This window comes from Apium graveolens, chromosome 7, assembly GCF_009905375.1.
Source record: "Apium graveolens cultivar Ventura chromosome 7, ASM990537v1, whole genome shotgun sequence".
NCBI lineage: Eukaryota > Viridiplantae > Streptophyta > Magnoliopsida > Apiales > Apiaceae > Apium > Apium graveolens.
The window spans coordinates 269,509,908-269,536,628 of NC_133653.1; the positions used below are offsets into that span (position 1 = coordinate 269,509,908).

The 26,721-nt window shown below is 35.3% G+C and overlaps 3 protein-coding genes and 1 long non-coding RNA gene across 4 annotated transcripts; all 4 read left to right on the forward strand.

Annotated features, from left to right (window-relative positions):
* The first annotated feature begins 997 nt into the window (after positions 1 to 997).
* LOC141672684 (uncharacterized) lies at positions 998 to 10,066 on the forward strand. Its single transcript, XR_012555651.1, has 3 exons — positions 998 to 1,255; positions 8,625 to 8,735; positions 9,892 to 10,066. It is a non-coding gene; the product is annotated as an uncharacterized LOC141672684 (long non-coding RNA).
* A 140-nt stretch (positions 10,067 to 10,206) lies between these two features.
* On the forward strand, positions 10,207 to 11,842 carry LOC141674939 (uncharacterized). Its single transcript, XM_074481638.1, has one exon. The coding sequence runs from the start codon at positions 10,207 to 10,209 to the stop codon at positions 11,584 to 11,586; it is 1,380 nt and encodes a 459-aa protein (XP_074337739.1). The 3' UTR covers positions 11,587 to 11,842.
* A 4,638-nt stretch (positions 11,843 to 16,480) lies between these two features.
* LOC141671002 (protein ESMERALDA 1-like) lies at positions 16,481 to 22,080 on the forward strand. Its single transcript, XM_074477065.1, has 10 exons — positions 16,481 to 16,983; positions 17,092 to 17,158; positions 17,742 to 17,809; positions 17,912 to 18,000; positions 18,581 to 18,778; positions 19,995 to 20,199; positions 20,290 to 20,457; positions 20,971 to 21,135; positions 21,219 to 21,409; positions 21,542 to 22,080. Exons 1-10 carry the CDS (start codon positions 16,612 to 16,614, stop codon positions 21,702 to 21,704), a joined length of 1,686 nt encoding a protein of 561 aa, XP_074333166.1. The 5' UTR covers positions 16,481 to 16,611; the 3' UTR covers positions 21,705 to 22,080.
* Positions 22,081 to 22,312: 232 nt separating this feature from the next.
* LOC141671003 (plant cysteine oxidase 3) lies at positions 22,313 to 26,697 on the forward strand. The gene is made up of 5 exons (XM_074477067.1): positions 22,313 to 22,624; positions 24,179 to 24,327; positions 25,236 to 25,389; positions 25,785 to 25,985; positions 26,178 to 26,697. Exons 1-5 carry the CDS (start codon positions 22,411 to 22,413, stop codon positions 26,309 to 26,311), a joined length of 852 nt encoding a protein of 283 aa, XP_074333168.1. The 5' UTR covers positions 22,313 to 22,410; the 3' UTR covers positions 26,312 to 26,697.
* Positions 26,698 to 26,721: the final 24 nt, after the last annotated feature.

The following is a 26,721-nucleotide window of genomic DNA, read 5'->3' on the forward strand; positions in this document are numbered from 1 at the left end:
TTGGAGATGGTCTTATATAATTTTATTTATAAGTTTTAAAACATAATTTATTTCAGAAAAAAAGTAAGATCTTAATTCTCGTTATAAAAAGAGTCTCATAGGAGTAACACTCCATATAAATTGATACAAAATATTTCTTATTATTATTAAAATGTTATAAATTTGTAAACAAATAATAGCATGTAGACATTTGCAAATATAACTAATAGTATAAAAACTATACGATCTTAATTTTTTTAACAAAACCCATATAACATATTTAACTACCGATTTTAAAACCTTTAAACCCAAATGTAAAAGAATTTGTTAACTTCAATAATAAACCAAACACTTCATATATGTTATAAAGTTTCAACTACATGTCACACAAATATGATCCTAACTCAGAGTTACAAACTAATAACATCCATCTTATGAAATAAATACACGTGTCTTATAAGAGTTACAATATATCACTTGTACAATATATATATATATATATTACTTTTTAAAATTAATATACTACTAATAAATTGAATAATCATAATATATTGAAAAAAACTTACATACAATATCGAACACGCGCACACATAATTCGCGCGCACATAAATACATACACACACATACATATATATACATACATATATATACAGACACGTACACACACATATATATGGTCACGCTCTAATGATAATTTCTTAAAATGAGAACCGTAATAATTAGTGATTTATGTAGTTGGAACTGGTAATTTTTGAAAAGTTAAATTTCGAATTTGATAAATTGGTTATTTTGGGCAAACCAAAAATTATAAATTTTATAAAATCATCAATTTTAACTACGAAATATATTAGTTCTCATTTGAATAAAAGGCTATATACATACATATATATATACATATACATATATATACACACACATACAGACACACACATACAAACTAGTAGCACTATGGCTTGTCCTACACCCACAATACTAGTTAATATAACCTGACAAAATAAAAAATACTAGTTATTGTACATAACAGTTACATCAAAGATATCGTTTTGAGGGTTTACAATAAATCGAGCAGAGCGACTATTTCATAGTATCCAGTATTAATCAATATTAGCCAGAATAACAAAAATGAGATTCTTGCATCTGTCGTCGGTGTATTAAGGAGAAGGTCATCAATGTCGTAGAACGAGAGCGATGTGGAAGCATCTTGGGCTCAGCAAAATTAATCGTAGTTGCACTTAAAGTTAGGAAACCAAGAAATAAAGAACACTAGCTTTGCGATGTAAGTATTCGATCTTTTTATTGAGTTTTCAATTCATATCTAAATGAAAATCTATCTGAAAGTCATTTTTATGTACATCGATCTATAATACACTTACCATGTCGTAAAATCAATACATCCCAGATAACTGTTTAATTGCTCCCATAATTTACATGTAATTTTAATTATTTGCCTAATTTGTGTAATTGTCAATCACTGAATTGTTTGATAATAATGTTTAATGATAAAAGATAGTTTTTTGTCTCAATCACGGTATTGTCGATCTTCGATATATTTTTAAATTTATTTGAGTTCAAACATATTAAATCGTTGGTGAACTATGATTTTTTTACCATAAATCGAACTACACACGATGAGTTTATGTTTGTGACAAGTTAGCCTTTATCAACTAGTAACGTACTCACATAATACTTGTAAAAAAGAAATCAAAATTGAGTCTGGCACGTTTCTCTTAAAAAGGTGAACATATATATTAAATTTAAAGTTTTTGAATATATTAAAATCCAAGTTTAATTAATGCATTATGTCGATCTCCTTTCATGTAAAAATTTTCATTATTCAAAGAAATTACTTATAAAACAAACTCTTTCAATTTTTTCATATTGTCTATTGATCTTTGTGATAATGGAACGTTCTAGTAGGTTGGGCATTCGATCTATAGTTCAGTTTGTAATTTTACAATGTATATTGTTGTAACTGTTGGAAAATATGGGTATAAGTCCCATATTGGTAAGTCATATTTTTGAGCATTATGACTAAAAGATGTGTGAGATATGATGATATTCTCTTAATAATGGAAATTATTATTTTCCATTAGAATTTGGCTCAAATATTATGGCATAAATTAATTTGATTTTGTTTCAGATTAATTGATATGGTGTATGTCTTGATATATTTAATCTGATTCTGTTTCAGATTATTTATGGAATAGAGTAGCTTGCAAGTATTACACCGATTCCATAATTAATGATATTTAATTATGGAAAAGAGTAGCGCACAAGTCTATCTACACTTATATAAACACCTCTAAGACATTAGGGTTAGACACACCAAAACATATTCGCCTTTAAACACAAAACTCTCTCTCTCTCTCTCGGTGATAGTTTCGTACCCGTTCAAGCTCGCTGAAGGTGCTCGTTATCCGTAACGCCGCCGCTACCTCGTTTTATCCTGGGAGGCTATCGACTCGCACATACGGTGAGAGGCGAAATAGCTTTAAAGAAACAGTTTCAACTGGACTCGAGGATCTCTCTTCTGTTTATATCTTTTCTTCCTCCGTTTGATTTCGTTTACTCACGCACACATTTGTTTGATTATATGTATTAATCGCAGATTGTTTTAACAATCTTAAAGCTATCTATTTTATACATCTGTGACTGATACATCTGTATCTGCTTGTTTTGATTGAGTAACAGATCGATGGAGAACCAAACTGTAAACGATCTGATGAACATGACGGCTGATCCCAACGCACAGATCACTGGATCTGATGGGGTTCACCAGCAGCCGATTAACCCTAACGCACGGATCGTACGATCTGATGGGGGTCAAACGCCTGTTGGACATGTGCCTTCGGGACATGTGCCTGTGGGACACACTGTCATTGGACAGTTTAGTGTTCCTCTTGGACAGATATCGGCAGGATTCACTCCTCCGATCATACCTGCGGTGCCTACTGGTGTGCATACACCTGTAGTACAGACGCACATACCATCTGTTCCACCTGTGGTGCCTGCTGCACCTGTTATGCAAACTGTGCCTGCTGCACATGCTGAAAAACCTGAGAAGTTCAACGGAACGAACTTCAAACGTTGGCAACAAAAGATGCACTTTTATCTGACCACGTTGCATATGGATCGCTTCCTTAAGGAAGAACCACCGTTGCTCACTGCTGAGAGTAACATGCAGACTGTGTATGCTGCTGATGCTTGGAAGCACTCCGACTACATATGTCGGAACTATGTGTTAAATTGTTTGTCTGACTCGTTGTATAACGTATACAGCGCTAAGCCAACAGCTAAGGTCTTATGGGAGTCACTTGACCATAAGTATAAAACCGAGGACGCTGGGGCAAAGAAGTGGATTGTTGACAGCTTTCTTGATTATAAGATGGCAGACTCTAAGACTGTGGTTAGTCAGGTGCAGGAACTGCAGGTGATCATTCATGACATTCATGCTGAGGGAATGGTCATAAGTGAGTCTTTTCAAGTTGCCGCTGTTATGGAAAAGCTTCCACCTGGATGGAAAGATTTTAAGAACTACCTTAAGCACAAGCGAAAGGAGATGTCTATGGAGGATCGTATTGTTAGACTTCGTATTGAAGAAGACAACAGAGGGTCCGAGAAGAAAGTTAATGTTGCCACTGAGAAGGCAAACATGGTGGAGCACGCTCAAAGCTCCAAGCCCAAGAAGACTAATTCTAGTAAAGGGGCAAAGCTGGCACCCAAAGGAGGGATTTCGAAGTCGAAATTTCAGGGGAAGTGCTACAACTGTGATAAAGTTGGTCATAGGTCTTCTGACTGCAAGAAGCCCAAGAAGCCCAACAAGAAGAAAGAAGCAAACATGGTAGAGAATATCTCCAAGGATATGGGTGATATAGACCTCTGTGCTACGGTCTCTGAAGTGAACCTGGTCGGTTCTAATCCACGTGAATGGTGGATTGATACTGGTGCTACTAGGCATGTTTGCTCAGACAAGGCGATTTTCTCTAGCCTCAAAGCTTCTGATGCTGGTGAGAAGCTCTACATGGGGAATTCAGCAACTTCTACCATTGAGGGTGAAGGCACGGTGATCCTGAAGATGACCTCTGGGAAGAATCTGACTTTGAAGAATGTACTTTATGTGCCTGATATTCGCAAGAACCTTGTGTCTGGTTCTCTGTTGAGTAAGCATGGCTTTCGCATTGTAATAGAGTCAGATAAAGTAATTTTGTCTAAGAGTGGTATGTTTGTAGGCAAGGGTTATTTAACCGATGGGCTTTTTAAGCTCAATGTAATGTCCGTTAAGGACGATAATGAAATGAAGAATTCTTCTGCTTACTTGCTTGAGTCTCCTAATTTATGGCATGCTAGATTAGGACATGTAAATTATGACACTTTACGACGTTTAAGTGCAAAAGAATACATACCTAAACTTACTATCGATTCAAAACATAAGTGTGAGACTTGTGTTGAGACAAAATTAACGAGATCATCATTTAAACGTGTGGAAAGGAACACCAAAGTGCTAGACCTAATACATAGCGACATATGTGATTTAAAATTCGCTCCAACAAGAGGAGGAAACAAGTATTTTATTACATTCATTGATGATTGTACAAAATACTGCTATGTATATTTGTTGAAAAGCAAAAATGAAACTATAGATAAATTTAAAATCTATAAGGAAGAAGTTGAGACACAACAGACTGAGAAAATCAAAGCGATACGAAGTGATCGTGGAGGTGAATATGTTGAACCATTTGGAGAATTCTGTTCACAACATGGTATAATCCATGAGGTCACTGCACCATACTTCCCTCAGTCAAATGGTGTGGCTGAAAGGAAGAATTGCACTCTGAAAGAAATGATGAATGCGATGTTGTTAAGCTCTGGGCTTCCACAATCGATGTGGGGAGAAGCCATCCTAAGCGCAAATAATATTTTAAATATTACGATGCGCAAGAATAAGGATGTAAGTCCTTACGAAATGTGGAAGAAAAAGAAACCAAGTTACCAACACCTGAAAGTGTGGGGGTGCCTTGCAAAGGTACTGATCCCTACACCGAAGAAGGTGAAGATAGGTCCTAAGACTGTGGATTGTATCTTCATCGGATATCCTCCACACAGCACTGCATATCGGTTTCCTGTTCATGAATCCAAGATTCCTGATATTTAAAAGAATACCATTATGGAATCAAGGAATGCCTCATTCTTTGAGACGATGTTTCCCTGTAATCCAGGAAACCAACAACCTACGACGTCTAAACGATCTCATGAGTCTGTAGATGACGATAATGAGAGTGACGAAAGTGAAGACGAAAATGTGAGGGTAGTGAGAAGGAGCAAAAGACAACGAACGGAGAAATCCTATGGGTCTGATTTTATGACCTATTTGCTCGAAGAAGGTGACCCAAAAACTTATAAGGAGGCGGTTACCTCACCTGATGGGCCTATGTGGAAAGAGGCCATCAAGAATGAAGTTGATTCAATTATGCAAAATCATACTTGGGAATTAGTGGACTTGCCAACTGGTTGCAAACCATTAGGTAGCAAGTGGGCTTTCAAGAAGAAGTTGAAAACTGATGGCACTATTGATAAGTATAAGGCCAAACTTGTGATTAAAGGATACAAGCAACAAAAAGGCCTTGATTATTTTGATACATATTCTCCTGTAACGAGAATAACGTCCATAAGGATGATATTTGCTATTGCTGCAATGCGTAATCTAACTGTACATCAAATGGATGTGAAAACAGCCTTCCTAAATGGGGACATAGATGAGGAAATCTATATGGAACAACCCGAAGGGTTTGTTGTCCCAGGACAAGAAAGGAAAGTTTGTAGATTGGTGAAATCATTGTATGGTTTGAAACAAGAGCCTATGAAATGGCATGAAGAATTTGATGAGGTCGTGCTGGCCAATGGCTTCAAAATCAATGAATGTGATAGTTGTGCTTATTACAAGGATAACGAGAACAGTTATGTCAAGGAGAATGACAATGGCTATGTCATGATGACGCTATATGTAGATGATCTACTTATTGCCGGAAGCAATGATAAAGTGATCAAATCTACCAAGGACATGTTGAAATCAAGATTCGACATGAAAGACACGGGACTAGCAAATGTAATTCTGGGAATTCAAATTTCTAGAACATCAGAGGGTCTCGCATTAAGTCAACCACATTATGTTGACAAGATCCTTGAGAAGCTTCTTAAGGACGACTTTGAGAAAGCTAGGACACCTGTGGATATGACTTTGCACCTATCCAAGAACAAAGGTATAGTTGTTTCCCAATTGGAATACTCGAGGATAATTGGTAGTCTGATGTACCTCATGAGTTGTACAAGACCAGACATTGCATACTCAATTAGCAAGTTGAGTAGGTTTACGAGTAATCCGGGAGCTGATCACTGGAAAGAGATCATAAGGGTACTAAGGTACTTGAGGGGAACTCGAGACTATGGACTGCATTATGGCAGATACCCAGCAGTATTAGAAGGATATACTGACGCAAATTGGATATCTAGCAAGAAAGCACTTAAGTCTACGAGTGGCTATGTGTTTACATTAGCTGGAGCGGCAATATCATGGAAATCCTCAAAACAAACGGTGATAACTCATCCCACGATGGAAGCTGAGTTTGTGGCACTAGATAAATGCGCCGAAGAGGCTGAATATCTACGTCAGTTTCTGGAGGATATTCCAAGATGGCCAAAGCCTGTAACTGCAATAGGGATTCATTGTGATAGTCAATCCGCTATTGGCAGAGCGCAGAGCACGATGTAAAATGGAAAGTCTCGTCATATACGACGACGACACAGTTCCATTAGACAATTGATCTCAACCGGAATTATCACTATTGACTATATACCGTCAAAAGATAATATCGCGGATTCACTAACCAAAGGGTTATCAAGAGAAGTGGTTGAGAAATCATCGAGAAGGATGGGCCTTAAGCCTATTGCTTAACGGCATCATGGTGGACACCCAACCATTGCTGACTGGAGATCCCAAGAACTTGGTTCAATGGGACAACTAAATCATGATGACCAAATCACTGTGGGGGTAACCCCTGGCCTGTTCCTATGATGAGGAAACAGTGAGACTCGTAAGGTACGAGGTTAAGCTTTGAGCTTTTAATGATCTTTGATGAATACATGGAGCTCAGGAGTGAACGCATGGAATTCAGTTGAGTAAACGCGGGTTACTCTATAAGATAAAGATCACCTATGTGGGAGAGAAGTGGGGTCGCTTCAAAGGAGAATTGCGAGGCACAATTCTTTAGAAACTTCTGTAGAACCAGGACGATGTTCCATGGCCAAAATGGACATACTCATGAGAGCTGAACGAGTCAGAAACGATATAGTGATAAGTATATCATCGTTTACACAAACGGTCGAACAGTTCAAGGACAAGCACGTCTACTGTCTACCAGTAAAGTCGGTATGCTTACTCGAGCGAAGGTTCAAGGAGCATTCTCTACCTATCGTATGCTATATCTGATCGAAGAAACTATCACCAAGTCAAACTCCGTGTCTGTCTGTCTGTCTGGTGTGTGCTACTAAGATCACCAATCTCACCCATGTGGGGGATTGTTGGAAAATATGGGTATAAGTCCCATATTGGTAAGTCATATTTTTGAGCATTATGACTAAAAGATGTGTGAGATATGATGATATTCTGTTAATAATGGAAATTATTATTTTTCATTAGAATTTGGCTCAAATATTATGGCATAAATTAATTTGATTTTGTTTCAGATTAATTGATATGGTGTATGTCTTGATATATTTAATCTGATTCTGTTTCAGATTATTTATGGAATAGAGTAGCTTGCAAGTATTACACCGATTCCATAATTAATGATATTTAATTATGGAAAAGAGTAGCGCACAAGTCTATCTACACCTATATAAACATCTCTAAGGCATTAGGGTTAGACACACCAAAACATATTCGCCTTTAAACACAAAACTCTCTCTCTCTCTCTCGGTGATAGTTCCGTACCCGTTCAAGCTCGCTGAAGGTGCTCGTTATCCGTAACGCCGCCGCTACCTCGTTTTATCTTGGGAGGCTATCGACTCGCACATACGGTGAGAGGCGAAATAGCTTTAAGGAGACAGTTTCAACTGGACTCGAGGATCTCTCTTCTGTTTATATCTTTTCTTCCTCCGTTTGATTTCGTTTACTCACGCACACATTTGTTTGATTATATGTATTAATCGCATATTGTTTTAACAGTAACTAACAATAAAATAATAGCATATTAAAAAATCAATGTCTATTGAAAATTGACACGCGAATATCGAAATTTTTTTATAGTTGTACATATAGAATTCATGATCCTATGTGTAAATGTAACAATAAATTGTTTTAATTTATTATAACAATAAATTGGTTATCTTTAATTTATTAAAAAAAATTAAGAAAACACATTTCATGTAGATAAACTACAAGATATTAAATTTGTCCATGCTCGGCATATAATACCAAAACTATTATAATTATATGGGCCTAACATGTGATGCAATCTACTATCTACCGGCTATTATCGGTCTAACATTCACATTGAAAGCAACGTTATCAGATTCTAAATGTTAAGTAGAGTAACTTTCATATTTTCTCATTTCTGAACAACTTTTTTTTCCGGGATAATGAACACCAGATTCGCACATCGATCGTGATCAACTGGGAAGAAGATATCTACCTGCGTGTCTGGACGAAAACGGCAGAAAAAGTTTACGAAGAAAATAAGCAACAACATAAATAATACATGGTAAGAATTTTATAATTTTATTGGTCTTTCAGTCTCATGCGAAGCATAAAAATGGGTGAAGGACAAATTTAGCCTATTTTTACACAAAATTGACAAAAATAACCAATTTCTGAAAAGTTGGCCAATTTTGGCCGATGGGATACCCAACTGTCAGTGGAGTATCCACTTTATATAAGATACCCAACTGGCAGTGGAGTATCTTATACAAATTGGGATACCCAATTGACAGTGGAGTATTCAATCGGCCAAAATTGGCCACTTTTTTCAGAATGACTATTTTTGTTAAATTTTTTCAAAAATCAGCTATTTTTGTCATTTTTTCCATAAAAATTAAGTCATTTTTTTTAGGTAAATTCATCTCAGTTATTTTTAAATTAACCTATATATGATAGTTAATTATTTGATGGCTCTCAATTTTACAGGATTTTTTAATATTATGTACTTGATTTGTTTGATTCTAGAATATTAAATAATTGAAAGAAAAAATATTATATTGTGTGGTATCATAACTTTATATTAATTATAAAATTGATTAATTGTAAAAAATGATATATGTATAGGCTAATAGATTAAGACTCTGTTTGGGATTATTGTTAAAGAGGGATTAGTAAGTACCGGTAGATAAAATAGATGTTGTAAAAGTCACATTATTGTTGGATAATATTTTTGTTATGTATATGTTTTAATGTAACATATAAGAATTATATTTTTGATAAAATTTGATAGTGAAATTAGCTTTTGGTATTTTTAAAAAAATATGTGATCTACTTTCTTTAAAAGCATCTTTTATGTAAACATGTTTTCAAAAAATATCTTTAAATTTTAAATTCAAAAATAGGTGACCTACTTTCTTTAAAAACAGCTTTTATGCCGAAAAAGGTTTTTAAAAAATATCTTTAAATTTTAGAAATTGTAGCAAAGATGGGATAAATTTATCTATGGTATATGCTTACACATTTTCTTTCTTCCCGTAAAACTTATATGCATAAATTTAATAAGTGAATAGTTTGTAATATAATTTAACCCTATAATATAATATAATTACATTAATGCTAAAACACATAACTTTGAATATTATGCAATCAACCGGCCCAACAGAATCTTATACTCTTCAACAATCTCTGGTGATGTCTGTTCTTTTTTCTTGAATTTTCAGCTGTGGAACACTTGAACCAGAACAAACAGCGACAACTTGGAAGACAAGTTCCTACAAATGGAAGATTTTTTTGCTGTAGAGAGTGATAAGGTGGAGTCACAGGGTCAAATGAATGAAATGGAAGTGGAGCATAAGCCTCCCTTCGACTTCTTTGCTAGAGATAATGAGGTTTTTGCTGGGGAAAATCAGTCAAATGATGTAACTGATCAGGTGGTTGATCAACCTGTGGAACAATCACCAATCTCGTATATTGATTTCTTTGCTCGGGATGATCAGACTAATCGTGTAGCTGATCATCCTGCGGAACAATCAATTATGTACTATGATTTTTTTAATATAGACAATCAGCAGAATGCTACAGATAATGTGGTTCAACAATCAGCCTGGATTGATAATTACTATGCTCTGGCAAATCAGCAGAGAGCTGAAGCTAATGTGGTGGAAGAATCAGTTCACCACATTGACTACGCTGCTCCAGAAAATCAGTTGGTTGTAGCAGCTAGTGAGGGTGAACAACAAGTCCCTGACATTGAGTACACTGCTCTGGAGAATCCGCTGAATGCTGCATCTAATGCTGTTGAACAATCAGCCGGGAACATTGATTACAATGCTCTGGAAATTCACTCACAAAACATTGACTACTATGCTCTGGAAAATCATCAGCTGAGTGATGCAGCTAATGTGGTCCAGGACAATGCTCCGGAAAATCATCAACTGAGTGATGCAGCTAATGTGGTCCAGGACAATGCTACCGAAAATCATCAGCTGAGTGCTGCAGCTAATGTGGTCCAGGACAATGCTCCGGGAAATCATCATCTGAGTGCTGCAGCTAATGTGGTCCAGGACAATGCTCCGGGAAATCATCATCTGAGTGCTGCAGCTAATGTGGGTGACCAGTTAGTCCTGGAAATTGACTACATTGCTCTGGCAAATCGTCTGAAAGCTGCAGCTGATGTGTTTGAACAATCAGTCGGCCGCAGCATTGACTACTCTGCTCTTCAACACCACTTATGGAACCTTGTTTACTATGATCCTGAAAATCATCGGCTCGGTGTTGCAGCTAACATGGTTCAACAATCAATGCAAACCACTGACCACTCTGCTCCAGTAAATCAGCCGAGTGGTGCTGGTGCAGCTAATGTGTCTGATACACAAATTCGGGAAGTCGACTACATTACTGTGGCAAATGAGCTGAGAGCTGCAGCTAATGCGCTTGAACAGTCAGTCACTGATCTAGAAAATCTGCCATCTGAACAGTCAGGTTTTGATTCTAGACTAATGGAAGAGAATGGAGAAATGGGTATCAATATTTACCAGGATGGGCTGGTGCTGGAGATAAGATATGTAACAAACCAAAATGTAGGCCAAAATGATGGTCACTCTGACCATGATGATGAGTTTGAGCACATTCCAGATGACGACCCGCCATTCGATGAGCAGCCGGCTTCCAGATCTGTTGTTAGGAATCTGGCATCTGTTACATTCACTCAAGAAAGCGTGGAGAGGGGAACTCTTGCTTGTGCTGTGTGCCTGAATGAGTTTAATGTTGGAGAGATGGCAAAACAGTTGCCTTGCTCCCACTTTTTTCATGAGGACTGTATTATCTCTTGGCTGGATCTTCGAAATACATGCCCAGTTTGCCGATACCAGTTGCCCACAATCGATGATTCTGATGATGAGCGTGAAGAAAACTAGGTGCAACAGTCGATATCATCCCGCTATCCTAACGTAAGGTAGGTCTCATAGTCAGATTTGATTACAAGTCAAGTTCCTTTCATATGTTAGGATAAATCTTTTAAGGATTTAAAATGGTTTCTTCAGTGGTTTTTCCAGTTCAGTTTATAAGACATTGCTGGTGTATTTGTAGTTGCTGCAAATGAACCTCGTGAACGGTTCATTTTCTTATTAGACATTTCAGTGTATTGTGGTTGCTGCTAAACATCAACTGTGAGTCCGTGACTTTGAACTCGGAAGTTTGTAACTGAATGTTCTTACTTTCCTTTTCTTTTTAATGTCTCTTTTCTTCTCTTCTTTCGTTTAAAAGTAGAGGAATTTGAGCGCGATGGGATAGCTCAACTGTTTAAGGGCTTTTCTCTCGTCGTCCCAATGATCCATTGGGCTATCCAAGAGAGGAAATGTGAGAGTGTCTGCTAATAAGTTATGATTACGGATAATAGCTAGAAAACGGATACTTATCATGCATCTGCACTCACACAGGCATGTACAGATTGACACATAAATAGACACTGATGTACACTGAGTTTAGTGTTACTAATAACCACACAACATGCATGTGTGTCTAAAATACTTGTACCAATTCAATAATTGGTGGTGGGTAACAAAAAAACAGATTAATTAGGTGTCCACCAGTACAGAAGGAGTGCAGAGAGTTAGCTAGAGCTAGCTGTTGAACTTTCCATGGTCTTTGAAAAAAAAACATCTTCACTGTTTAGATCCTTATCCCTGGAGATTTTAAGATCTATAATATTCAAAGTGCTCGTGCGTGCGCATGTGTTGGATACTATTGTTCACTATAACTTGTTGTTTTTCTGCCTATGTTGAATTACCTTTGTAACCATGACACTCTATTAGGGGAATTTATATATGATCTCATGCAGGCATGTTCTGAAATCAAAGTATCAAGAACTCATAAGCTCATCATAAGCTCTTTTGTTTGTCAATCTTAGATGCTTATGTGTTTCAGCTGCCACTTGCTTTGTGCACACAGTTTCCAAAATCCAAGGCATGTTATGTAAATTACATGTAAATGCATAGCTACATACATAATAATATTGCATCAAAAAAACAAAGTTTGATCCGAGTAGTACAATATTAGATTACATAATCTACAATTCATGATTATAACATATGGGAAAATTTTGAACCATTTCCTTCTATCTGCTCTGAAAAGTCTACACAACTAAAACAACCCTAAGCAATTACTTAAGAAAGAAATGACATTTTGAACAATACTTCTTATTTTTTCTTCCCTAACCAGTTTCTCCTTACCTTGTTACCACTTCGAGAAGTTGCAGCATTCATGTTAGCAGATTCTTTATCTTTTCTCTTGTCTGGTTTTTCGATCTCTTCCACTCTGATTTTCATCGATTTTCTTGAACTTTTCATCTTCCCAGCAACATCTTTCTTTGCATCTTGATGATACACATTTGTTTTCTTAATATTTGAAGTCATTGCAGAAGAAGCATCAGAAACCATCGAATCATCGCTTTCAACATCACCACCACCTTTATAGTGATCTTCATCGTCATTTTCTGCTTCGTCAACATAATCATCATCAACGGGGGATCCAATGTACATAGTCCAACCAGATTCAGAGCTGTGACATTCTTCCGCAGAGCCTCCAAAGAACTGGGAATTATAAGAATTCATCGCATAAAGGAAGGAAGAAGAAAAGAAAAGGAGAGACAAAACCAAGCTCTCTATAGGCAAAGAACAGACATGCTCATATTATTATACTTTCAAAAGCTACAAAAAATAAATAATATTCTTTTTAGTTTATTCTATAAATGAATATAAGATCTTTAATAGCTGGACTAAATTCTTCTACCACCTGGACCTCTAAATAGTTGCCATTATTATTTATCTGACTTCACTTCAGCAGAAGACAGCTAGAAGCTGTCAATAAAACTGGGACAGAGACAGTGAGAAATTAACATAACAAAAAGGCTTTTATATACATGCCACATATGTATGCATTTACAATATAAGGAAACGAACACTAAAAATGCCTGGTTCTTGTATTTAATTGAAAGGACGGAGATAGATGAAGATGAAGATATGTATTAAAATCAATTACTCTGCATTTTTCATTTATAAGGAGCAGAAGAAGCTCATATGGCTATGAATGCAGATACAGATGAACTAGTAATTAATATTTTGCTCATATGATAACCTGCACAAGTCAGAGACCATATATATATATATGATGAAAGCTTTTAGTAGCTTACTTAGCTTGAAACTAAACGAACTGAATCAAGTACAGACAGGTATCGTTTGGATTGTTAAAGAGTTTAAGATCATATTCAGGTTTTCCTGTACCACCTTAAGGTTTTAGTGCGACTAGTTACTTAACATGGTATCAGAGCTCGAGTACTCGGCGTATTTGTTGTTGTCAATCGTACCGAAACGTATCGTACGGTTGAGAGGGAGTGTTAAAGAGTATAAGATCATGTCCGGACCTTCCTCGAGAATGAGCTTCTAATACATTTTTCTATTGAAAATTTTATTCTCATTTCTTCTTAATAGGTTGAAATCTCATGATCCAACGGCCACATATTTCTACAGTCACTTATAGAGTAGACGCCTTTTTGGAAAATCTATAAACATATAAATTAATATCATGATGAGTTACTGATCAGTGATCAATGATGAAGAGAGTGGGGGAGTTTAACATGACAAGCTGAAGCTAGGCATGCATGCAATGAATAGATATTAGATAGTAGTATAGTACTCGTAAATAAACTGTCACCATTATTGTTTTTTGTGTTGTCAAAAGGTAGGGAAGACCTAATTTTTGGCTGTTTTCTTATCCTCCCAGTGTTTTATTGAAGGGTCCTTTTCTACGGGATCAAACAAAGGAGAGCTTATAAAAAGAGGTATAGCCCATGCAAGGGTTAAGTTTGAAAAAAGAATTATTAAGTCCACATGATAACCATCCATTCCAAAAAATTGACGTTTGTTTTAATAGCCAGTTATTCGTGTATAGATCAGATTACGTACACCTCGATAAATTTTAAAGAGAGGGCTAACACAGTATTCCACCACCATGACCTCCTACTAAAATCGTGCATCCACGTGAAATGGAACCTAGCTGAATCTAAGCGTGTGTGTATATATGCATGTAAATGTAAATAGAATAACATGTGTTTGAGTTCCATGTGAGTTTGAACAGTGGCTCTGGCTCCTGCTGGTTCTATATTTGATGAAGAAGACAAACCGACTTGAGCTGGAAAGCTCTTTTTAACCATCCTTCACTTTTTTGCCTGCAACTATATAGTAGTGCATTGGTATTTGGACAACAATATAACCAATAATTACAATATGCTAACATATATGTTGGATCCCTTGTAAATTCGCACACTACCATAGCTAAAAATAACTTAACACTAGTCAACATTTTCACCTTGATGCCAATATTTCCATGGAACGTGATGGACGAATAAATGATAAAATCTTAAGGCGGTAGAGGAAAACCCAACAGAATATTATACTGTTCAATAATCCCATTCGATAGTACGATACGTTTCGTTTCGATTGACAACGACAAATACGACCAATACCAATATCAATACCAACAACAAATATTTAAATTAAATAAATGGGGTTGGAGGACCGGAATCTGAGTCCCTCCATAAACCGAGCTCTGATACCATATCTTATATCCTTCAGCAGTACATACTGTTGGAGTGATACAAGAAATGTGACAAATATATACTTCCTCTGTCCCTCCCATTTGTTTAAACTTTTCTTTTTGGGATATCCCTTCCAATTGTTTACATTTTAAAATTTTCCAAAAATAGTAAAGTTTTTATAATTTTTAAATTAACTACCTCCACTACTTTCCTCCACTATACCCACTTTATACATATAATATTAATCGGTCCTACTACTTTACTCATTTTTTCAACTTTTCTCCACTACTTTATCATTTTTCTTAAACTCCGCGCCCCATCCAAATGTAAACATTTGGGAGGGACGTAGGGAGTATATCTCTAACAGTGAAAATAGAGGAATATATATGCTTTCAGGTAATTAACAGGGTGTTAGACTATTAGGCTAGCTAGCTATGTATCAACTGGAGGCTGCTGCAGTCTTAAATGCTAGTAGTATTTTGCTAACCTTCACTTAATAATGCAGTTTGCGCGATGATAGTGGCTGCATCTGCTCTGTTATAGTGAATGGTATTCTCGACTTGATTGATCAAATCCACGGACAATCTCAAGTTGCGATAAATAATACTATATGAAACTTATTAGTTTTGTACATCAAACATTTTTCTTATATCTAACTGTTTAAATTATTTAATTTTAAAAATTTAACATTTACTTATGATCGAGAAGGATAACTAAAATTTAATTTTAAAGATTTGACTAATATAATTGATTAAGAGGGATAACAAAAAAGAAAACGGCGGTTCAAACAACAAATTATACCATTATAGTTAAGTATAGATAAGTGTTAAATTGTTTATATCGATAAAATTGTTTTTTATTTATGCTATAATAAAAATTACATTTATATTAGTTAACTATATTAATATTTTAACAGTATAAAATATTAGTTTTTTTTTATTTTATAAATATCCAAGTTGTAGAAAATATTTGCAAAAATACGGATCAACCTCATATGCAACTACATATACAACCGTTGCAATCCCATGTACAACCTGCGTCCGTAATTTTGCAAATATTTTACTAAAAATTGGTATTTTTGGTAAATTCCCAAAAATTTATTTAAAAAAAAAAAAGAATTTACAGAAAATGGGAAGGAATTAGAAAAGATTAGGCAGGCACAAGACAAACATTATTGTCATGACTCTCCTCCTTCCGCAAAAGCAACAATCAAATATCATCAATCTTGTTATTTGTATGAACATTTCTATACATACATAAATACCGTATAATTATTTAATTTGATGCATCTCCTCTAGCCTTTGATTGTGATCGAAATAAATAAATCAAAGGGGCAATGTAAAAGATCATGCATGCATACAATAGGCTACCGGGAAGTGGACACACCACCCCAACACCATCACCGCCATCTTCTCCGCCTATCCGGTCACCGCGTCATCGTCGCACAAGGACCGCCCGGTTCTCTCAGCCCCATGCAACCCTAGCTCAACGTCTCTCGTGGTCCCTACTCTCCTTTTTAGTACGTCGACAGCGTATTCTTCTGTTAGTTCCTTTTATTTACACTTTTGCAATGTTGCTTTCTACGGGTACATTGTCGTTAGATCAGTATGTTCCTTCCGTTATTAAGCACCGGTTGTCGCCCGGTTCCGGTTATCGGAGTCCGCAACTTTATGAGAACCTCAGGGCTGATATGGATGCTGATAATTCTTCCATGGATGCGGTTAGTTTTCATAATTAATTAATTTAGTCGAATTATTTGGCATTGTTATGTTGTTATTATATTTTTAATTAAAGACTGTTAACACGCATTATTAATCAACAATATTAGATATCAACTATATGGGAACATCGTAAAGGTGGAGAGTGGAGGCCATGTACTAATAAGTCTTCTGGAGGTATGTCCATTGAAGGTGTAAAGGCCCTGTGTCTTGTAGTGTTAGCTGTATGAATTGATATTAAAATACTGTTTCTTCTTGCTTGTATGAATATGTCATTTATTAGTCTTTTATCTCCAACAGTAGGATCCTAACTGGTTTGCTCTGAGTCTCTGTTAGTTGCATATATGGTTCATGCTATCTCGGAGGATTTAAAAGTGAAAGAATATATTTGATTACAGGCAAACCAATGTTTATTATGGGCTAAGATGATAACTTGCCCATAATTTTTTTTAAATTTTTTTGTGGAAATTAATGATCTTTCTTCTTGGAGAAGTCCTCTGCGAGTTTCATGATTTGGTCAGTCATTAGGCAAGGTCTCTTGATTTATAATTCAGCTAAACGTTCTACGATATTACTACTGTATAAGTTGGTTCAACCTGAAAGTTGAAGTTATGAGTCATGTTCCCTCAGCTACTATTTGATCAAATGGAGGATCTTTCTTGTAGTGTTGAACTTGCATGTGGTATAATTGTTATTGCATGTGTAACAATGCCATTTGATGTTCATATCAAATTTGAATTGAGGTTGTTCAACACTGTAGGATTACCTGAGTCTAATGGGTACATATATGTTGAGGCAAATGGTGGCTTGAACCAGCAGAGGACGTCGGTAATCTTTGCGTCTGATTTTATTTAAACTCAATTACGGCATGTTTCAAATTTCATCCTAATTCCTATAGTCTCTTGTTCATGCCTTCTGCTGCATACATAGGTTTGCAATGCTGTTGCTGTGGCAGGGTATCTTAATGCAACACTTCTCATTCCAAATTTTCGTTTTCATAGCATTTGGAGAGATCCTAGGTTTGTATAAATCTTTGTTGTTCTTGCATAATTTCAGGAGTTCAATTGTAACAAATATCTTTTGGAGTGTAAACATCTGCCAAAAAATAACTACCACAAATTTGTTAATTTAAAGGTCAACTAGCATTGAGATGCTGTTGTAGGTCATTTTCTTAAGTTTGATACGATCATCGAAATATCTTGTACTCTGTTAGTAGCTAGGTATATGGTCTGAGATTTAAAAACTATAAATATAAAAATATATGAGTTCAAGATAGCACATGAAAAACACCCTCAAGTTGTATATGGGACACTTGTTAAAGGCCAAAATATATATATGTATATGTAGTTCGGCCCTTAGACACATATCCAAGTTGGACACTCGGGGTAACTAGTGGCTAAATAAATATCTCATTTTAGCTTCTACTGCATTTGTCTTTCTTCATTGTTTTGGTTAAATAAAGAGTATCTATCCACCTGGACATATTCTATGACAGAAAAGAAGTCAGTAATGCTTAGCAAAGAAAAATGTTAAAAAGAGTATACATCACAACTCTTCATTTCTAATAATACACGGATTCTGTATGTGTTTCATGTGCAGTAAATTGAAAGATATATATGATGAAAGTTTTTTTAAAAGTACATTGGCAAATGATGTACGGGTAGTTGACAAGATTCCTGGGTACCTAATGGAGCGATTTGATCAGAACATGACTAATGTGCCCAATTTTAAAGTAAATGCTTGGGCATCTGTTGATTTCTACAAGGATGTAATTCTTCCCAGGCTACTCGAAGAAAAGTAAGTTAATATGCATGTTAATTGTTATTGTGTTTCATCATATTTTTCTCATTCCCTCCCCACCGTTCTCTTTGATTTTCAATATGTTTAAAAAAACCAGTGGAGAGCCGTGCTCTTTTAAGTTGTATTTGTTATTTCTGTTTGCAGGATTTTTAACTGCTTGTATTTAATGAGAAAGATAATAAATCCTCCATTTTATTAAAAGTTCTCTACAAATATAAAACAATAGAGATCAGTGCTCATTTGAAGTGCAGTAACTTTATAGCCATTTGTAGGATTTTTAGACTGCATATCCCCTGTAACTTATATTTCTCTTTTTGTGCAATCAAACTTCTCCGCTAAAGTGACTGCTTTGATTTTGCATGTTCTAATTGGTTACTGTGAACTGTTAACTGATTATATGATCAAGTAGTTCCCAATGACTGCTTTTATATGATTGTCAGTTTTGTCTTACCGCCTACCTGCAAAAACGATATTAATGCAGGGCACACATTTCTTTTTTCATGCTCTCAAATTAGGGTTAAGTAGCCCGAAACAAGGCCTTCTAGCATACAGCGCCTGTGATGGTAATTTCTTGATAAAAATACAAATTTGACATCAAAATATATTGGAAAAAACTCAATACCTTGAGTGGCTTTCGTTAGATGGTTTTAATGTGATTAGTCTATCATATCTTACTTATTACCTCCTACTTGCAAAAAAGTTCTTGATGTAGGGTAAACAATAGCTTCTGCACGCTCCCAAACTGTTGTGAACTGCTGGCCTAAAAAAGGCTTTCTACCAAACAGTTCCTATGGATATTGATTTCATGGAACAAATACAATGTTGAGAACAGAATATGATGGAAAAAACTACTAGAGTTTTGAAGCGTAGAATGTGTTTATGTTTCCTTTTGGTGCTACCTGTAGATAAACATCATTTTATCCTGTATCCAAATCCCGTTTTATGTTAGTAACTTCTGTAACTTCTTCTTGTAGATTACAGGAGTTCAACCTTACTTCCCTTTTCTTGTTTTGTTTTGTATTCCTTTACTGGTTAGGCCCAAAAAATATTGTTGAAATTTAAATTGTTCGCGGTGTTAACTAGTTTGCAGTTATATTATGCCTTGTCACTTTCCATATTGTTCGTCATACATTGGCTCCTCCAAGTGTACTTGTTTGTTGGATTCAACATTATCATTTAACTTGAAGCAAATGTTTGGCAATCCTCAACTCAGGGTTATAAGGATTTCTCCTTTCGCAAATCGTTTGTCATCTGAAGCTCCTCTAGCAGTTCAACGGCTTAGATGCTTGGCAAATTATGAGGCTTTACGGTTTAGTAGTCCCATATTAACCCTGGGAGAATCTTTGGTTGCAAAAATGAAAGAACTGAGTGTAAAAGATAGTGGCAAGTATATCTCTGTTCATCTTCGCTTTGAGGAGGTTCGTTTCCACCGAGTGAATCTGTTTATTATCCCACAGATAGGTTGTCTTGAGAATTTATTGCAAGCTATACTTATCTTTCTTGTGCAGGATATGGTTGCTTTCTCTTGCTGTGTATATGATGGTGGGAAGAAAGAAGAAGAGGACATGAACGCAGCTAGGGAAAGAGGTTGGAAGGGAAAATTTACAAAGCGTGGCCGAGTTATTCGTCCTGGAGCATACAGGAGAAATGGCAAGTGTCCTTTAACACCTTTAGAGGTAATACTTGTTTCCTAAACCTGGTCGAATTCCTATATGTACAGTAGAACAATTAGGATCTTTAAGAATACATTATCAATTTTTTATATTTGGAATCCTGGAATTCTCATTTCTGTTTGACCCCTCATGTCTTAGGTCAACTATAACACTCATTTTGCTTGGAGATAATTGATCTCATACTCCTCTTGCCTTGCATACTGTAATCCCTTGCATGATTCTCATTTGAGAATTGGTGCTCTGGAAATGTTTATTATGGTTTTCCTTGCTATTGGAGAATTTCATAGTATGACAGGGAACACCAAGTCATTGTTTTGAAGGCTTATACATGTTGTCAGCAAGTTCAGCTGCCTATTAAAATTCCAAATATATTTTTTCTGTTGTTAGTGTCTGCCCTGGTCTTTAACTAAGTCATGAGTATATCAATATACTCAAATAAATTTGAGCAGCAACATTTACAGATATAGCTAGCTAGTACGCAAGATATTAAAGTCATGTTTTTCACTTATTGATCAGGTAGGTTTGATGCTTAGAGGAATGGGGTTCGATAATACCACAGCTATATACTTGGCATCTGGGCAGATATATGACTCAGAAAGACATATGGCTCCACTGTTAGAAATGTTTCCCCGTCTACAAACGAAAGAAATGCTGGCATTCGAAGAACTAGCTCCATTTAAGGTATATAGGATTTGATTTTTTTAGTTTACAAGCTAACTCATTTGAGGTCTTCCAGACCAACTGACTTTAGGTACTGCCCCTAGAACTTCTCTTCCAGGATGGCTGCAATAGACTACACAGTTTGTTTACATAGTGAAGTTTTTGTGACAACTCAAGGTGGAAACTTCCCGCAGTTCCTTCTGGGCCATAGGAGATACTTGTATGGTGGACACGCAAAGACAATCAGACCTGACAAGCGAAAATTAGCCCTACTGTTTGACGATCCCTATATTGGGTATGCATTCATCTCACAGATATGGTTTACCACCTTACCTTCAGTTCCTGTGAAATTTATGTTAAACTGACCAACTAAAAACCACCTAGAGAGGAAACAAATAAGCTCACATACATCTGTTTCTGTTTCCAGATGGAAAAGCTTCAAGCGCCAAATGTTAACAATGAGAGTTCATAGCAATTCAAAAGGAGTCGAACTAAAAAGACCATCTGATTCAGTTTACTCGTATCCTTGTCCTAGTTGCATGTGTCGTGTGAATAAAACCGTAAATCCGAGAACAAAGTCAGCTACATGATGGTATCTCTGACACATTGTTTTACAGAAAACATTATTTTTGGAAATAACCATGTACATTGATGAGTAAAGCCATTTTTAGAGTGATTCGACAGGATCGTTATCAGCAACAGCAAAGAGAAGCTGAAAGTATACAAACATTGCAAGAATTTAGAGGGGATATATGTAAGACCATCTCTAACATGTTGTAGCAGCTGCTGGAATGTAGATTGACTACTTTTGTTGTTGTTTGTAGTACATTATTTCCTTAAATTCCATGCAAGGAAAACTAGCTGTAGAGTCAAGACTAAATTACAAGATTCAGCGGCAAGATTTTTGTTCCCTTTTCGGTTAAAGGGCTGTATTTTTTACATCACATTTTAGCAAAAGTCAAAACTTCCTTTATATTCAAGATTTATCGTAAAGCCTTAATAAGTTAATATTCGATAAACAAAAAAAATTTCACAGAATAAATAATTTTTTCTGATTTCAGGACTATCCTCGATGAATATATATTTTAAATAAATTTTGAGTGTGGGAAAATGGATTATATTTGATAAAAACTTTTTTTATATATAAAAGAACACAGTCATAAATTTGTGAGACCATCCCGAATATAAACACAACCCATATGCAACCAATTCTGAAAATTTTTGGTTTTCTCAATTTACAGCCTCAAATCAAACACTATATACTTGCATATTCAGATAGACCACAGAGTGTGTATAATGTGTGGATATTTGAGCAAGTCTCTCCAGTTTTCTCAAGCTATATATAGAAGATTCTCAGCTATGACTGGGGAACAACTCTCATCATCATCATCATCATCATCATCATCACCATCATCAATTCAGGGTCTTTATGAGCTTTGTAATCAAACCTTCAAGCGTTCTGCAAGCTCTCCTCCTTCTCAAGCTATTCAAAAAGTTTCTTCTCTTTTAGGTACCCCCTTTATTTTTTTTCTTGTTCTTTTCTTAAATATTGGGAAAATTATGTGTTTTTCATCTGGGTTTTTTGGATTGTGTGATATGTAATTTGGGTTGCTTTAAAAGTTTTAATTTTGTGCACAATATTGGGTTCTTTTTGTATTTGTTGGTTTTCTTGAATTGGGATAGTGTTATCTTTTTCTTTGATTTTTTTTTCTTGATTTTTTGTAATTGGGAAAATGATGTTATGTTTCAACTGGGTTATCTTATTTTGTGAGTAATATGTAATCTGGTTAGCTTAAAGTTTTAATCTTGTGCATAGTACTGGGTGCTTTTTCATTTCTTGATTTATGCTAGTGTTATTTTGCTCTTCCTTTTATGTTTTTGAATATTTTAAGGTGATTGGTTCAAATGCAGATATTGTCGATAAAGTTTGGTTAAAAAAATTTGGGGTTCTTAGTTAAAAAGATTGACTATAGATACTTCTTTGTGCGCCATGAGTATGTTAATTGATTTTTTAGATTTGCAATTTTTTAATGAAATAAGACAGCAAGTTCATTTGATTCTGTTGAGCTCTCTCTTGTCTCGTTTTAACTATCCTTTTCTTTAAATTGGAAAATGGCAATACATACATCCTTTACTTTAGTATGGAATTTTTGGAAAAGCATTTTTTCTTTAAGTTTAAAATTTCTTCCTCTTTTGACATGTCACTCTAATTGAATCTAAAGAAGTGTATTGGTTTAGCTGCATCGTCGGAATTTAATTTTACTTCAGACTCATTATCACTCTAAGTTCTGAAAGTTTTGCTTTTAGTCTTATACTGGAAGGTTGTTGCCTTCTTTTTCTCTTACTGCTACCAACCCTTATTATTACCTTTCTTTCTAATAAAAATGTAACCCTCATCTTGCGAATTTCAGTATTTTACGTATATGCTGTAATGCTAGCAAAATAATTTGAATTAAACTTTCTTTATGTACTTTTGAGTTACATACATGGACCAGTGTGTCCTGGTTTCTCACTTTAAGATGTAGATAACAAGATTATTATTTCTTTTCTTGCTAATCACCCACCGTTTAACTGATTAGACTAAATGCTTAGTCAGTGAGCTTTTCCCTTATTGTGTGATTTTCGTAATTGTGTTTAATAACATCACCATGCATACAATGTTGATGTTACTTCATTACATTTGATTAAGTAAGAAATAAAATAACATAAGGGCGTAAGTAAGAAATAAAATAACATAAGGGCGTAAGTAAGAAATAATATTAAGGACGTCGTTCTTTACTCATGCATGTAATTTACGAGAATTCATGAAAAATACAGTGTCTAATATCAGAGGAGGGATTACCTTTTAACCTAGATTAGTTGATGTCATGCTAAACAGTGATTGATATACAAGTGGTGAGATACTATTCGAGTTAACAGTCTTAAGTTAAATTGCTCACATTAAGGATTTCATAATTTAATTGTTCCATAATTGTTGCATTACTTGCATCTGAAATTGCAAAAGAGTTGTGTAATTTGTTCTTTTCGTCAGGCTCGGCATTTATTCTCATTTATTTTATGGCAGACACTATAACTTCCACTGATGTTGGGCTAAAAGAGAATGAAGAGGATGATAAAGGTCACGGTCTTTTTGGATTCAATGTATTTAGCCGGGCCAATCGATGGGCTCAGCCGATAACATATATTGATGTCCATGAATGTGATGGTTTTACGGTATGCTATATTATCTCCTTCTTGATATTAATATATGTTTAAATTGAAAATTTTCTAATGACAGCTTAAGTTGGTATATGACTTCATGAAAGAGCAAACATATTATCCTCCAAATGTTCATCAGATATGTGCTAAATAATCTTTTATAATTAAAATCTAAAGATAAGAGTTAGCCTTCCCTAATGACTTGATCTTCATTTGGAAGATGCACCCTGTGGTCCTAAATATAAGTTGTTTGACTATTTTTACGTACTCTAAAAAGTACTTATATTTGATATATAGATTTATTTTTATTTTTTTCAAATAAAGATATAATAAAATATATTTAATATTTGAGACCATAGGAAGTATTATCTACTAGGATAATAAGATAAATAAACTTACCTTACATTTTTTTTGTGTTACTGGGCTTCTAAAGCCTGCAGTATTATAAAATTTATTTTTTTCTTTGGCCTTTTTCGTAACTGTCCTGCATCAAAGCTTTTTTATCATTTATGATTCATACACCTGCTTTCTGCTTATTGCACAAGGGATGATACAGATTCTCACAACAAGAATAATTATTGTAATTATAGAGAGCAAAACCTCCGTTGTTACATAACCAGATGTGTGCCTACTGTTCCTTTGTATATACTATCTGGTACATACGACAATTGTTTGTTCCAACTTTTTTAATTTATTGTTTTAATCAGAAATAAAAATGTATCATAATTTACATATCTTATTTCTGATCTCTACATTAAGGGTCCAAAAATATTTTAACAAATAACTGTAAGACATCTTGGAACATATCACAATTAGTGCCTGGGATTATTTTGAATTTAAGAGATGGCCTAAAATAAATTTAATTATATTTGAAATGTTCCTGAATTTAGTCCTTTGCATATGCAAATGTCTCTCCGATGCAGATGTGTATATTTTGCTTTCCCACCTCCTCGGTTATTCCACTTCATGACCATCCAGGGATGACTGTTTTGAGCAAAGTTCTCCATGGCTCCTTGCATGTGAAAGCTTATGATTGGGTTAAGCCTACACGCGTTGAAAAGAATAACGGAACTAAAGGTCTTCTTCTGACTTAATTTAAACATTTTGGAGAGTGTTTCTGAACCAAACTGAGATCCACTGCTAAGAGGATGTGATTGTCCTTGTATTAGTGATTGTTCATGTATGCAATTAATGAGTGTGCATTTATGTAGCACTGTGATCATATTAAAACAAATATAAAATAACTAGAGTTGGACATGACACCCTGCTGGCTTTTTCTGTCAATTCGGTTCTACTCCAAAGTGTAACTGTTAGCTTGGAGAAAATTATTAGTAGTTCATATTTTATCTTTGGAAATCGGAACCAACGGATCAGTTTCATTTTATAACTAATCTATGTTTTACACACTTATATCATAAATTTTCATCTTTCGCCTGATATTTAAAGTTTGATGTCAAACTTGTATTTAACAGTGAGACTGGCAAAGTTGGTCGTTGATAAAGTTGTAACAGCACCATGCGATACATCGATTTTGTATCCAAATTCTGGGGGAAATCTGCATTGTTTCACAGCGATCACCCCTTGTGCTGTTCTTGACATTCTTGCACCTCCTTACTCAGAGTCTGCTGGCAGGATATGTACCTATTACCATGACTATCCGTATTCAAGCTTCTGTAAGTAATTTATTGTGTCCTTTCTCTTCGTTTTATTTGTCATAGGTTGTCTCTTGTCTCCCTTTAGTTATCCTCCTATAGGTTGGGAAAGGGCCCTTGTGATTCTCAAAGATACCTAAATTATATTTTTCCAAAGGCATTTCCCATCACATAGTCAATACTAAAATTATTCTTGTATATGCTATGGCGTAGCCACAAGATGCAATGACGAGGTGGGTGATAGCAAGGAAGAGGAGTATGCATGGCTTGCAGAAATAGAAACACCTGCTGACCTTTACATGCGCAGTGGAAGATATACAGGCCCAGCAATTCATTATAGTGATTAACCATCTCTTATAGATGGCTGAATCCTTGTCTTGACTGTCGCAAGAGCTTCTAAAGTGTATGCTATCTCTTACCGCACTGGATGCACTGATGCAGAACGATCCATGAATGAAAACACAACCAAGAATGATCATGCCGTGTGCTACTATTGAATTGAAATCTCCAAATCAGTTAAAAGAAAGACCGAAATCAACTAAACAGCAGACTGTATTGTGACGTCTTTTTGTGATTTTACTACCCTTGTACTGCAGTGTGCTCATCCTTTGATCGGATGAAATGAGATTTGCACTTGTGCTATTAACTTCATTACCCTGGCCCCTCCAACCTTATTATTACTTGAGAACTGAAGATACCAAATTCCAAATAATAATGACTTTGTATTTGTAGATGTCACATTTGACATGTTTTCCTG

Coding starts and splice junctions, on each gene's coding strand:
- LOC141674939 (XM_074481638.1), top strand. CDS start 10,207: ATGTACTATGATTTTTTTAATATAGACAATCAGCAGAATGCTACAGAT.
- LOC141671002 (XM_074477065.1), top strand. CDS start 16,612: ATGCATGCATACAATAGGCTACCGGGAAGTGGACACACCACCCCAACA. Junction 17,810..17,911: donor TGAACCAGCAGAGGACGTCG/GTAATCTTTGCG, acceptor CTGCATACATAG/GTTTGCAATGCTGTTGCTGT. Junction 20,458..20,970: donor GTCCTTTAACACCTTTAGAG/GTAATACTTGTT, acceptor CTTATTGATCAG/GTAGGTTTGATGCTTAGAGG.
- LOC141671003 (XM_074477067.1), top strand. CDS start 22,411: ATGTGTGGATATTTGAGCAAGTCTCTCCAGTTTTCTCAAGCTATATAT. Junction 24,328..25,235: donor ATGAATGTGATGGTTTTACG/GTATGCTATATT, acceptor TCTCCGATGCAG/ATGTGTATATTTTGCTTTCC. Junction 25,986..26,177: donor CTATCCGTATTCAAGCTTCT/GTAAGTAATTTA, acceptor GCTATGGCGTAG/CCACAAGATGCAATGACGAG.